This window comes from Aethalodelphis obliquidens, unplaced genomic scaffold (genome assembly GCF_003676395.1).
Source record: "Aethalodelphis obliquidens isolate GAN/ISIS:26980383/991018 unplaced genomic scaffold, ASM367639v1 scaffold26, whole genome shotgun sequence".
Classification (NCBI taxonomy): Eukaryota; Metazoa; Chordata; class Mammalia; order Artiodactyla; family Delphinidae; genus Aethalodelphis; species Aethalodelphis obliquidens.
The window spans coordinates 10,796,049-10,810,242 of NW_020837970.1; the positions used below are offsets into that span (position 1 = coordinate 10,796,049).

Consider the following 14,194-nt stretch of genomic DNA (forward strand, 5'->3'; position numbering starts at 1 on the left):
GGTAATTACCTATAAATGTTTTAAATTGGTTAGAATGATATAATAAACCCCATCTGAATCAAAGGTCTAGAATACAAATATAATACATTCTAAGTTATTAATTAGCCCATATACATCTGAAAATAGCTGAAATAACCTCAAATTTCTTAAAATTCCATCTTCAAATATTGGCTAAAAATTACCTACCTGATTATCTAAATAAGATATGGTTATCACATTAGGAAAAAGCTAACTTTCTGCAAAAAGTAACTTCCTTTATTTAAAAGTATGGCCACTGCTTCTTTTCAAAAAAACAACCAGATAAAGGGCATGGAAGCTAATTAACTGTTAAAAAGCAATAAAGCCTAGTTCTGATTTTGATTATTTTAATTTAACTTCCTCTTGATACGTGGCCACAATATTTAAGATCAGTATCTGGAGACAGAGTAGGAATTCAAAATGTTTAAAAGACACTTAAATTAAGACAGTGTCTTAATATACGGGTATAACTTCTTGCTTATGAAACATATCTAACCTCAACATTCAAATTGAAAGAAATCTAGATGGCATGTCTATGACAGTAAAAAAATCAATACTAGAAATAGTCAGAGGGTATTTTATGAACAAAGTACAATTATTTCTGCTTTTATTAGTGTTTCTGCTGTTAATAAAACACAAGAAATTTTTTTTTAAATAAATTTATTTATTTTATTTTTGGCTGCTTTGGGTCTTCGTTGCTGCACGCAGGCTTTCTCTAGTTGCAGCGCACAGGCTTCTCATTGCAGTGGCTTCTCTTGTTGCGGAGCACGGGCTCTAGGCACGCGGGCTTCAGTAGCTGTGGCACGTGGGCTCTAGAGCTCAAGCTCAGTAGTTGTGGCGCACGGGCTTAGTTGCTCCGCGGCATGTGGGATCTTCCCAGACCAGGGCTCGAACCCGTGTCCCCTGCATTGGCAGGCGGATTCTTAACCACTGCGCCACCAGGGAAGCCCTAAAACACAAGAAATTTTAAACATGAGCACATTTACCTGTCCCTAGGAAGAGCAGTCCATGCCAGACTATGTGATGTTCCAGCGGAGATCTGTTGAATAGCTATGCCATCTAAGCCACTCACTTTCTTTGGTTTAGTAATAGGACCTGTGGAATTTCCTTGCCCACACTGCCCCATTGAGTTATTGCCCCAGGCATAAACTTCATTATCTAAAAACAAAACATAAAGAACAAAAGAAAAGCCAAATTTCAATGTAAAATATTTATGGAAGGTAATATTTAATACTATTTCTTTATTTTTTTTTTGTAGGTGATACCTGTTTCATTTATTTAAAACCTACAATATGCATTTCAAACACACCATGTTTTCAGATTCATTAATTTAAAACAGAATTATCAAATTGTCACAATGTGCCAGGCCTTTAGTTAGAGTCAGAGATATGAAGTGGAACAGAGCATGGTCCATATTCTCCAGGAGCTCACAGCTTAGTGTGGAGACAGCCAAGTGCACTAATAATCAGAGTACAGTATGTCCCAGGCTGTTCCAATCAGGCTGGATCCAGGAAAGCTTTCTGTAGGCCATGAGCCCTGAACTGAACTAGTTTTCTTATTCATTCATTTATTCATCCATCCATCTGCTCATCCATCCAACCAATCATTCATTCACTTATTTTTAACTGCAGTAAAATACGCATAACATAAAACACATTTTAATCATTTTTAAGTGCACAATTCAGAGACATTAAATCCATTCACAGTGCTGTGCAAGCATCACTACTATCCATCTCCAGAAACTTCTCATCATCCCAAGCAGAAACCCTGTACCCATTAAGCAGTTATCTCCCCATCCCCGCTTCCTCCCAGTGCCTGTTAACCTCTACTCTGCTCTGTCTCTATGAACTTGCCTACTCTAGATACCTCATATAAGTGGAATCACATGATATTTGTTCTTTCATTTCACTCAGCGCAATGTCTTCAAGATTCATGCACGTTGTAGCATAGATCAGTATTTCATTCCTTTATAAGGCTGAATAATATTCCACTCTATGGATATACCCCCATTTTATTTATCCATTCGTCTTTTGGTGGAAACTTGAGTTGTTTCCACCCTCTGGTGAATAACACTGCTATGAACATTGGTGTACAATTATCTGTTTGAGCCTCTGTTTTCGGTTCTTTTCGGTATATACCCAGAGTGGAATTGCCAGATCATAAGGTAATTCTATTTGAACTGAACTTGGAAGGCTGAGAATGACTGAGCAGGAGGAAGCAAACAAACTCTGTGGATGAATGACAAGGGAGGTCATGCTTCTGTGAGGTGACCCACCCATCACATAATCTCTCACTCCCTCTCCTCTCAAGGACCGTGCTGTGTGTCCTATCATGACGACAACCACCAAATTTGATTCCTGGTTTACCCAGAAGAGCAACACTATGGCTGTCCTTTATGATATGCACTCCTTTCCCATCGCCTTCCCCAGTTCCACCCAGCCCAGAACAACCTAGGTCTTTCCATGGGTTGATAAGTACTCCTCTGCCTACCTCACTGTGTTGTTTTGAAAGAACTTGAAAAGGAATAGATACATGTATATGTACAACTGAATCACTTTGCTGTACACCTGAAACTAACACAACATTGCAAATCAACCACAGTCCAATATAAATTAAAAATTTTAAAAATCATAGCCAACTTGGTATGTTAAAAATAGGGAGAGGGCTTCCCTGGTGGCGCAGTGGTTGAGAGTCCGCCTGTCGATGCAGGGGACATGGGTTTGTGCCCCGGCCCGGGAAGATCCCACATGCCAAGGAGCAGCTAGGCCCGTGAGCCATGGCCGCTGAGCCTGCGCGTCCAGAGCCTGTGCTCCGCAATGGGAGAGGCCACAACAGTGAGAGGCCCGCATAAGGCAAAAAAAAGCAAAGAAAAATGGGGAGAAAAAAAAGGATGGTATGAACTTGAAAGTGCCTTTAAAACCTAATACTATTTCTTTAAAAACAAATGATCTTACCATGAGAAAGAGCCAAACAATGACTGTCTCCAATAGAAATATCAACTACTCTTGTGGCAGCCAGTTCTTCAATAAGCTTGGGTCTCAGTGCAGTAGCTTCTGAAGAACCACAACCTAGACAAGCACCACAGCCCCAAGCATAGACCTGAAACAAAGAGAAATATACTACACATAATATTCTGAGATGGTAGGTTAACAACTTACGTTGTTTAGAAATAAATATAATCTATTAAATAAGAGTGTGGTTTGATACTAAATAATAACTTTTTGTTGTTACAGAAACTTTCAGTTCAAAGTTGAAATCTTTGAATCTATCTTATATAATCATTCAAAGTTGAATCTATCTTATATAATCATTCAAAGCAGAAGTTATTACCCCTCTCATAAAAAACAAGCATGTGATTTTCAAGGAAGGTTTGTGATTTGCCAGTGGCTATACATCAAATAAGTGAGCATCTTTTGGCTTCAATTCATGGATTCCTACCACAAAACTCACAGTGAGAAAGATGTAAAAGAGAAGTTTTAAATTTTAAGACAGCAACCAGCATTGTAACAAATGACTAACGTAATTAAATACAAAATGATAAATAGTTTTGCGTTAGATCTTTTACATCAAGGCATTCCGGTCTTTCAAAAATAATTAAATAATATGGTAATTTCAGCTTTGCTACTCATCTGCCATGTGAATGTCAGAAACATTTTTATACCACTGCCTGGCACATAATAGATTCCTACTACATGTGAAACAATGAGTGATCAGCTCACTTTTTCACTGTCATCGCTGATGGATTTAAGGAGCAAAATTATAGTCTATCACCATACCTGGACCCTCTCCATCACCAACAAACAAACAGAGGGAAGTCAAAATATGCATGTAGAAAATCACAAGTTTATAAAGGGATTATACAATTCTAAGTATCCTAAGACTGAGTAACCCTCTTTCAGAAACACCTACCTACCTAACCCTCTCAGATTATTTTCCATCTGGAAATGTTCTCCTTGCCCTCTCTTTTGATCACCTTCTTGCCTTCTTAGTTCATATCACTGGTTCCAGCAAGATCTATTCTCACTTTCCCCCACTATTCATGATTTTTAAAGGTTTAAGCAGTGTTTAGTGCTAAAAGTTTTTTTAAAACCATCTTACTACAAAGAACATGGGGTTAACAGTAAGTTTATCTGGCTCACACACAATCAGAAAACCTGGCTCCTTCTCAGATATTCAACTTCTTCAAACAGGAGAAAATATTTCATTTCAGTAGATTAACTTTAAAATGTATTTTTTAACTTCAAAATTTAAATACAATTATCACTTTTTAGTCATCTGGTCCTCTGAAATACTCTAAACCTTTTATGCTCATCCCTTAGTCCTACCTGCCCTGTTGATGTCAAAGCAAGTGAAGACTGACTTCCAGCACAAACTTTCCGAATGAACATTCCTTGTAAAGCTTCAATAACTTTAGGTTTATACACTCTGTTGGTATCACCATGGCCAAGTTTGCCTATAAAAACAAACATATTCAAGTTAAACAATATACTTGTTTCAAAGAAATGCTATTCTTTTCTTACTATTAATGTTGATAAATATCATTAATATTTCCATCACTAACCTGACAGATTGTCCACATTTTAGAAAGCTCTAAGTTTCTAACAGCAGAGGATGTTAACAAATGAATCGTTTTATTACAAGAAAGAAACCAATAAACAATAGTTTTCTGAATTTTTATATCAAGCAATTAAAACCACTTTAAGAGAGATATGGAAAATTAATTTGCTGTCTTTCTCCCCTTTAATGGTCATACTTCTAACTTCAAATTTGCTGATATAATAAACAGGTCCTTATACAAGAATGTGTATGCATAAAATGATTAAAAATTTTTTTTTAAAGACTCAATAATTCACCAAATAGAGAACTTGGCAAATCACCAAAGAAAAAAAACAAATGGCCAACAACCTCACTAAGGACGAAATACAGATTAAATACCATTTTCACTAGTGAAACTATTTTTTTAATTATCTTAATTTTAATAGCCAGTATTGTTGAGGGATATGGGGAAATGAGCATTCTCGCATCACTGGTAGGAGTGACTGAAGTAGAAAAAGATTTAGTCATTCACTGTATTGTTTTTAATACTGAAAAAAATTGGAAACCATCTAGATATTCAACAATAATAAATTTCTTTGTAAGTTTTGCTACAATCATATGAAAGAATACTTTGTGCCACTGAAAAGAAAAATGTAGAGCCATGTTTCTTGACATAGAAAGATATTCATAAGATACTGTTAGATAAAAACAAACAAGTTATAAGACAGTAACTATGGTATATATAGGTCTGCTTTGGTTTTTTAAAATATCTATGTAGAAATATATGTACATATTTATATAAATGCATATATATTTACCTCCCAAAATTTTAACAATGCTTAGAGCAAATTTTTCTTAAATTTTTTAAGAAAAATTTATTTAAATTTTTAAAATTTCTGCTCACCTATATACATTTGAGTTTTTCTACAATAGCCTTGTATAACTGAAAAATAAATTTTTTTAAAAGTCAAGGAAAAAAAGCCAAAGCTATCAATAAATAATTTTTTACATACCATTGTCTCCTCCTCCAAAAGACCATACAGTTCTCCCATCTTTAGATAAAGCAATAGTATGTGAACTGCCACAAGAAACCTCTCCTACATTGCTAATGTCTTTTACTAACGTTGGAATGTTACGGCTATTACTGTCACCGTGACCTTGGATAAAACACACAAAACAACAAAGAAATAATGTTAGCTCTTTTTCTTTAGGCCATTACTTCACAGGTAGAATAAACATTACAAGTTATTAACAGAATTGAGGAATTTTTTAAGTGCAATTAAATATGCAAAACAGAATCATTTCTAATATCTTCTCATCTAATCTTCTAGGCTGCTCCCAACGTGAGATACCCAGTCCCTTCACTGAATCAGTAGAACATTCTATTATGCTCCTCTCACAGCACTTATCTAATGCTGTCTAGTATCGTTAACGCTGACTTGTTTTCACTACCTCCTAGATAACACACTTCAGGATCACTTTAGGATGATATCTTTCTTATCCCTGAAATCCTATAGTGCCTGCTCAAAGTAGTAAATACTTGCTAGATTTAATTACACCTTAAATTTCAGCACCAGAATCTAGGTACTCTCTATATAAAATTATCTTCCTCTGAGCTTAAAACTAACAAAAATAAATGACAGTCTTTGGCCTATTAAATTTAGTCTCACCACTTCTCAGTAACCATCATCATTTCTATTTTTCTGTGATACTAACTTCAATTTTTAAAAAATCTTACCTAATCTTCCAAAGTCTCCTTCACCCCATGTGTATAATTCACCATCCTCTGTGACAGCAGCACTATGTCTGTATCCAGCTGACACACAAACAACTACCTGTATTGCACACAAAGTGAATTTGATGAACACAAGATACTAAAACATAGAGTTCACATTTGATCCTATACAGAGAGACTTCAGAGATACTGATATTCACAATTCATCCAGAAGTGCCATATACAGTTGTGGAGGTTTTGCCCAGGACAAGGCTGCCTGCATAAAGGATCAAGAAAGTGCTGAAATACAGCCTAACCTCTGTTGGCCAAGCCACAAACTCTGACTTCTACCCAGAGAGGACAACTTTTCTTAATTCACACAGAGACTGTAAAGGCTAGCAGCACTCTCTCGCCCACTCCTCCCTGCCCCAAATACATCAATCTAATCATCTGCAACAATACTATATCACCAATCAACTCTTTACTCAAAGAGTTGGATGGGGCTGAACACTCATGGAACAATGAAAAATTTTTAAATATAACATTAACACAAAACCTCCATTCCTGGCTAATCAAGAAAACTTCATTACATAATAGGGTTAACTCTCAAAAACATACTGACTATTGCCAATGAAGAAAGATCTAAGATATAAGCTTATATCAATTAAACGCCTAATAGTATCTCTTTACCCTCAAATAGCTACACAGTTTATGGGCAGAATCAGGGAAATAAGGGTATATGGCAGCATAATTTGGGGATCACTTATACCTTTTAACACTGATCAAAATCACTAACTGCTGAAAAAAAGATAACAGAAAAAATATCCATACTAATAACTCCATATTTTTTAATCTCCAAAAATTAGAACTCACTTTAGAAAATTCAAACTTTAGATTCAATTAAAAAATACTGAGTAGGGCTTCCCTGGGGGCGCAGTGGTTGAGAGTCCGCCTGCCAATGCAGGGGACACAGGTTCGTGCCCCAGTCCGGGAAGATCCTACATGCCGCGGAGCGGCTGGGCCTGAGAGCCATGGCCGCTGAGCCTGCACGTCCGGAGCCTGTGCTCCGCAACGGGAGAGGCCACAACAGTGAGAGGCCCACGTACAGAAAAATAAATAAATAAATAAAATAAAAAATACTGAGCACCTACTACATTTTAAATAATATGCTAAGAACCTCTGAAATTTTTATCTGTAAATTATTAATTTACTTTTTGGGAATTTTTCCTTCATGATATTCATACTAAGTTATTTTTAACTGGCAATGTTTCCATTATAAAATGAAACACTAAAAGAATATAAATAAGGAATTCCCTGGAGGTTCAGTGGTTAGGACTCAGCACTTTCATAGCAGTGGCTCGAGTTCACCGGGCCACCGCTATGGTCGTGCAAGCTGTGCGGTACGGCCAAACAAAAAAATATATATATATATACATGTATGTAAAGAAAATTTTAAACAATGTGAATTAAGAAAAAAGGTGCTAGAAAAACTAAAAAAATACAACTTTAAAGAGTATTTATCTGAAGTTCCTTACAGTCCCATATTCAACATCTTATCAAGGACCCCCTGATGTTAAGTGGAATGTTCCAAGGCTCACTGATGTCTAAGTTAAACATTGAAAGTTATAATAAAGTACAATTCATTTGAGAGCCAACTTTGTCAGACAAACTCCCATGAAAGAAGTGTCCCACTTTTAATTCTGGTATAAAATAAAATTTTAAGTTTAAAGACTTTTATATAAGAAAACATTCATAGAAAGAAAGGAATCTTAAAATGGAGGAACCCACAAAACTGCATATAATTTTAAGTTAGGAAAATGGCTTCATTTCTTTAAGAAAAGGTAAAATAGAAATAAAAAGAGGAGATCTAGCTTCAGTTTCTAATGGTACCATTTATTTGTGTGTGACCTTGGCCAAGTTACTTAACCACTTTAAATGTCTTATTTAAGTTTTTGTTAAAAACTTAACAAAGAGAACCCTCTGACCTCATTATCTAATATCACACCCAGTCAAAGTTAGTATCTATTACATTACTCAATTTTTTTACTATTATTTGAAATTATTTTATGTGTTTGCTTACTTATCATCTCTAGCCCACAGATTAAAGCTCCATGAGAGTAAGAATCTTGTCTGTTTTGTTCACTGCCCTATGTCTAATGCCTAAAACACTGCCTGGCATTTGGAAGGTACTAAATAAATATTTGTTAAATGGATGATTCTCAGTTTCCTATCTGTGAAATGAAAATAATAACTACTTTAACAAGGCTGTTATAATAATTAAAATTAAATAATGTATGTGAAAGTGTGTTGTAAACCATCAAGCAGATATACAAAAGATAAGCCAAAAGGGTTGGGAGGGTGGGCTACTTCAGAAAGAATAAATCAAAATCTGAAAGATACTGTCAATTATAGCAATCATAGTACCAGTGCATCTAATTATTTTTAAATCCAAAAAGAAGGCACATACCTTTCCCTGCAGAGGGCCCTGAATAAGCTTGGGATATTTCTGTGTTGAACTATTTCCATGTCCCAGTTTCCCATAATCACCATCTCCCCAGCTGAAGACTTCTCCTTCTGTAGTGAAAGCTAAAGTATGACCATCAGATCCTTTAGAAGATGAGACCTTTTTAATGGACCTGTGAGGCTCAAATGTTAACTTTTTTAAAGTAGACTGATTATTAGAATCTCCAAGGCCCAGTCTCCCATAGCTGCCTTTACCACAAGCTCTGACAGAGCCATCCATAGAAATGACAAAAGTGCAGTATTGTCCAGCTTCAATCTATAAGCAAACAAACAGAATCACAGATATAAAATGCTTCTGTGAAAATCAAAGTATAATATTTAAGTTGATTTTACCAAAGAGGCTCAAAGGATATCTTTTAAAGCAGAATATGAATATCCATAGAGATTAAGAAGTAAACAGAAAATTAAGAAAACTGTTCATGGCCTATTCATGTTGACGTTACTGTTGAACTCAAATTAATGTATATTTTATCTTTTCAGGTTATCTAACAGTCATGGTTCAATGAAATAACAAAGAAAAATGTTTAGCCTACTCTTATATAATTGGTGAAGGGCAGGAAGGAAAATTTTCCTGTAATTCCTTAGGGTCCATTATAACAAGAGCCATGTAATATATATTCTAAATTCATTTGAGAAAAACATATGTTTTAATGAAAATAATAAAACAGAAAGTTCCATTTTGCCTAAAAGTTAGCTACAAATGTAAAAAAAGTGATCATAATAAGAAAATGAAATGCCAATATGGCAAAGGGAAAATTTTAATTTTTACTTAGTCTTATTTACCATTTGTGTTGAATATAAGGGTAAGTCATAATTCTTTTTAAAACTCCAGATGCAAATTTAACTTTTTAAAACTTGGAAACACTATTAGGGAAATGAGGGACTTAAAATATTTTTTTCTATGAAAATGAAAAAACTGATGCAGTATAGTATAGAAACAATATAGGTAAGAAACAAGCAAGAACATTCACTCATTAAAACAAAAAACAAAAAAAAAACCACTCTTAACATTATTTAAAGCAAACCCTGTCATGTACCAATTTGTAAGGTATGCAGAGAACTCACAGTCTGCGCATCAGAGAAACTAGGAGCCAGTTTGGGTTGTAATATTTTCTCCTGTGTGCCTTCTACCAACTGATGGCTGCTATTGCTCCCCCAAACATAAACCTCACAGGTTTCTGAAACAATAGGAGCATCACCAGTCTGAATGCTATCTGGGCTAGCACATGTTCTTGAGTAATCAGAAGCCATTCTGCAAACCTATTAAAATAAGAAACAGGCAATAAATAGTCAAGACATTCTTAGTACAGATATTTTTATAAATATTCTCTGAAATTATTGTTGACTTTCCTTCTTTGAAAACTATCTCAACTGCTCAAATAAACTAAGAGCAACACATCCAATCTTAAACACAGATGGCTAGACTATTTACTCCTGCAGAATAAATCACTAAAAGATACCAACAAAGGTGGCAAAAATGGGGAGGGGGAGACACACAATCAAGCCTTTATTAACTAAATATTTTATTAACGCATATAATAGCATTATAGAAGAACAAAGTAGGAAAAAACCTACCTTTGATAATCCCATCGCCTTAATACAATATATGCTATCTTTTTTTATATTTGTCCTTCCAGAGTTTTGCATATACACGCTCTTTAACATAGTTATCACAGTGGATACATAAGTGACGATACAGAAGGGCCATGAAGAATTTTCTCTATGTCTACTTAATCTTCGTAATTGAACCAATAATATTCCATCTAATGTAAAAATCACAATTTGCTTAAGCATTTTCCTTTAAGAGGACAGTGAGATTCTTTCTACTTATTTGTTATATGAGCCATTTTTAAGAATACAGTTGTGGCTACTTCATTGTTTTGTTTTGTTTTTTTTTGAAGGAAAATAATCAATGCTATTTGGCTGCAATGAAGTGTGTTCCCGGCTGGCTTCGTCGGGGGGGTTCCATTGATTCGCCCTGGGCACTGGCTCACTCCCTGCCACCTAGGCGGCCTCCTCCTCCTCCTCCTCCTCCTCCTGTTGCTAGATTTTTAATTACTTCACTTGGTAGAGAACCTCGGACATGGGACTACTATATGCAAAAAGTGACAACAATCTTCTGATTCCTGAAACATACTATACCAAATTGCTTTCAAAACTGGTGTTACAATATTATTTCATCACCAGCAATGTATAAAATGAGGGCGGTCTTAAAAACGATAAAGGTCCAAAGCAATTCAACACTCACACACATCTATACGTATCTGTATATGTATATAGATATAGATATATAAAAAATCATGGCTTATTTACCATTTGTGTTGAATATGATGGTAAAGTCTACTGCCATTCATAATGCTTTATAAAAATCCAGGCTTCTCCTCTCCTCCTCCCCTCTCCTCAAAACCCTGCCAAAAGCACAGGACCCAGGGTGGTCATCACAGTTGCCCTAACCAATGAATAGGGCTATGTGAGAGTACCAGTCTCACTGCACCCATACCAATAAGTATTATGCTCTAAATTTTTTTTGAAAAGTAAAGTGGGAAAAAAGAGGATGTATTCTTTTAACTTCACACGTCCTTATTTTCAACAGAACTGAAGTTTTTCCATCTATTTGCTTGTAACTAACTTCTGCTCATTTATTTATTAGGGTTTAATGGATTTTTTACTGACTTTGTATGAATCCCATACAATAAAGATATTATCTCTGACTACAGCTGTTGTCAATTTGTCGTCTGCCTTTTAGGGGTTGGTTTTGTTTTTGTTTTTCTCTGAATCAAGTAAAACAATAAAAGAAGAATCTTCAAAAGTCAATATATTATATTGCCAGACCATGAAATGGGAAGGGATAGAGTAATTTCAGTTAGAATCTTTAAATAGTACCCAAAACCATAGAATATATGTGTCAGATGAATAATTTTCAGTGAACATGATGAGAGTTTTGAGGACATACAAAATATGCATAAGTAAAGGCTGCCAGTCCCTAATAAGAGATTTGAAATTCTGCTGCTGACAAAAGGAGGATGATGGGCCCAAGTAGGTTAGAATTTTTTATCTAAAGATCTATTACAGTAGTCCCCCTTTATTCGTGGTTTCACTTTCTGTGGTTTCAGTTACTGGCAGTGAATCATCATCTGAAAATATTAAATGGAAAATTCCAGAAATAAACAATTCATAAGTTTTAAACTGCATACTGTTCTGAGTATCATCCCTTTGTCCAGCATAGCCACACTATATAAGCTAGCCACCGGCAGTCACTTAGTAGTCATCTGGTTATCAGCTCATCTGCCACAGTATCTCAGTGCTTGTGTTCAAGTAACCCTTATGTTACTTAAAAACGGCCCCTAAGTGCAAGAGTTGTGATGCTGGCAATCTGGATATTCTCCTACTGTACATAATTTATAAATTAAGCTTTATCATAGGTATGTATGTATAGAAATAACATGGTTTATATAGGGTTTGGTACTATTCATGGTTTCAGGCATCTACTGGGGGTCTTGGAATATATTCCCCATATTTAAGAAGGGACTACTGCTCTATAATAAGACTTAAAAAAATAATAGCCCTCCTTCCCTGACCCCCACGAAAAAGAGAGAAGAGAGGAGAAGGGGAGGGGAAGGGAAGGGAAGGGGAGAAGAGGGGAGGAGAGGAGAGGGGGAAGCAAAGGGGGGCGAGGAGAGGGGGTAAAAAAAATCTGTTCACAAGACTTAGAAATGTGTTTTTTTAAAAACAACTGGAGGAGGGGCTTCCCTGATGGCGCAGTGGTTAAGAATCCGCCTGCCAATGCAGGGGACACGGGTTCAAGCCCTGGTCCAGGAAGATCCCACATGCTGCGGAGCAACTAAGCCCACATGCCACAACTACTGAGCCTGTGCTCTAGAGCCCGCATGCCACAACTACTGAAGGCCGCGCACCTATAGCCTGTGCTCCGCAACAAGAGAAGCCATCATAATGAGAAGCACGCGCACCACAACGAAGAGTAGCCCATGCTTGCCACAACTAAAGAAAACCCATGCGCAGCAACAGAGACCCAATGCAGCCAAAAAAACCAAACAAACAAAAAAACAAACAAACAAAAAAAACAACTGGGGGGGGGCACGTAGAATTCTGGAAAAGATGACAATAGCAGCAGCAATGTAGTTTTCTAAACATGGAATCATTACACAAAACAAATAGAAGGCTAAACTCCAAATTTGTACTTAATATTCACAATAAAACTAGACAGACATAGCTCCGGTAACTCCAAAATATAAGCAGGTGCAGACAAACCAATACCAAATACAGAATCTGCATGGGAATAATATCTGTGCAGGAGGAAGCCAAAGAGTGTCTGACAGACCTCAGAATAAGAAAACCCCAAAACAACCAATCAGGTACTCACCAGAAAGAACAGTGAGCCAATCTAAGAACAGCAGCTGCAACTGGGAAGAGTTTGCCCTCTCTGATAGCACGTAAGTACAAAGGTCCCATGATGAGAAGTTTGAAAAAAGCTAGAGCAGTCTAGCTCTTATGAATTCTTGAAACTGAAAAGCCAGTACTCCCTTCCAGGACAGAGCCCTCATACTGAGCAGAAACTACTGGGAGTGGAATAAAAGTTGAGCAGAATGAGGACAACAGAAAGGAAAGAGAAAAAGTTAAGATAAAAGGTGGGGAGGGGAATACGCTTGAAACCACCATGTTTTGTCTAACGTTACACAAAAACAATAGAGAAAGGGAGTCTATGGATTTAGAAAAGCCATCTAGAATGCCATCCCGTTCTAAAAATTCAGGAAAACAAATTTTTCATAAAAATAAGCAACAGAAAAGTATGAAGGTCAAATTCCATATGAAGTTGTTATAAGGGGAAAAAAAGGAAAAGAGGCAGAATAACATCCGTACAATAAAAAAATGACAGATGAGAAATGCCCACAAAACAAATCAAACTGTAACCTATTTCAAAGCAAGGTAAAGGGATTAAGAAAATGAAACACGACTTGAAAGAAAAACACAAAACTGAAAGAGAAGCATTCAAAAATGAGGTGACAGACTCAAAAAAAGAATTAGAAATAAGAGAAAAAATCATTTCAGAAATGAGGGGTAAACTATAAGAAATCCAAGAGTAAATAAATACAGAAGATAATACCTTATGAGCAACAAAAGGGAAAAAGCTGTTCAGAAATAAAAAAAGAAATGAAAATGATATAAGAAGTATTCAAAAAAAAGTGACAATTACTAAGTTAATTGTTAAAAATCCAACACACATCCGAGACTGAACCAGGAAGAAACAGAAAATATAGAGACAAATCACAAGCACTGAAATTGAGACTGTGATTAAAAATCTTCCAACAAATAAAAGCCCAGGACCAGATGGCTTCACAGGTGAATGCTATCAAACATTTAGAGAAGAGCTAACACTTATCCTTC

General features: G+C 36.0%; 1 protein-coding gene across 4 annotated transcripts in view; it reads right to left on the bottom strand.

Moving 5' to 3' along the window:
* The window catches only part of HERC1 (HECT and RLD domain containing E3 ubiquitin protein ligase family member 1), a 215,740-nt gene that overhangs the window by 145,699 nt on the left and 55,847 nt on the right, over window positions 1-14,194 (bottom strand). For all 4 annotated transcript variants that reach the window (XM_027123253.1, XM_027123252.1, XM_027123251.1 and 1 more), the window contains 7 exons: window positions 9,857-10,051; window positions 8,736-9,047; window positions 6,293-6,389; window positions 5,568-5,711; window positions 4,344-4,471; window positions 2,973-3,117; window positions 1,005-1,176 (listed from right to left, as the gene is read on the bottom strand). In XM_027123253.1, the coding sequence (XP_026979054.1) occupies window positions 1,005-1,176; window positions 2,973-3,117; window positions 4,344-4,471; window positions 5,568-5,711; window positions 6,293-6,389; window positions 8,736-9,047; window positions 9,857-10,051 (1,193 nt within the window). The remainder of the gene's footprint in view (window positions 1-1,004; window positions 1,177-2,972; window positions 3,118-4,343; window positions 4,472-5,567; window positions 5,712-6,292; window positions 6,390-8,735; window positions 9,048-9,856; window positions 10,052-14,194) is intronic.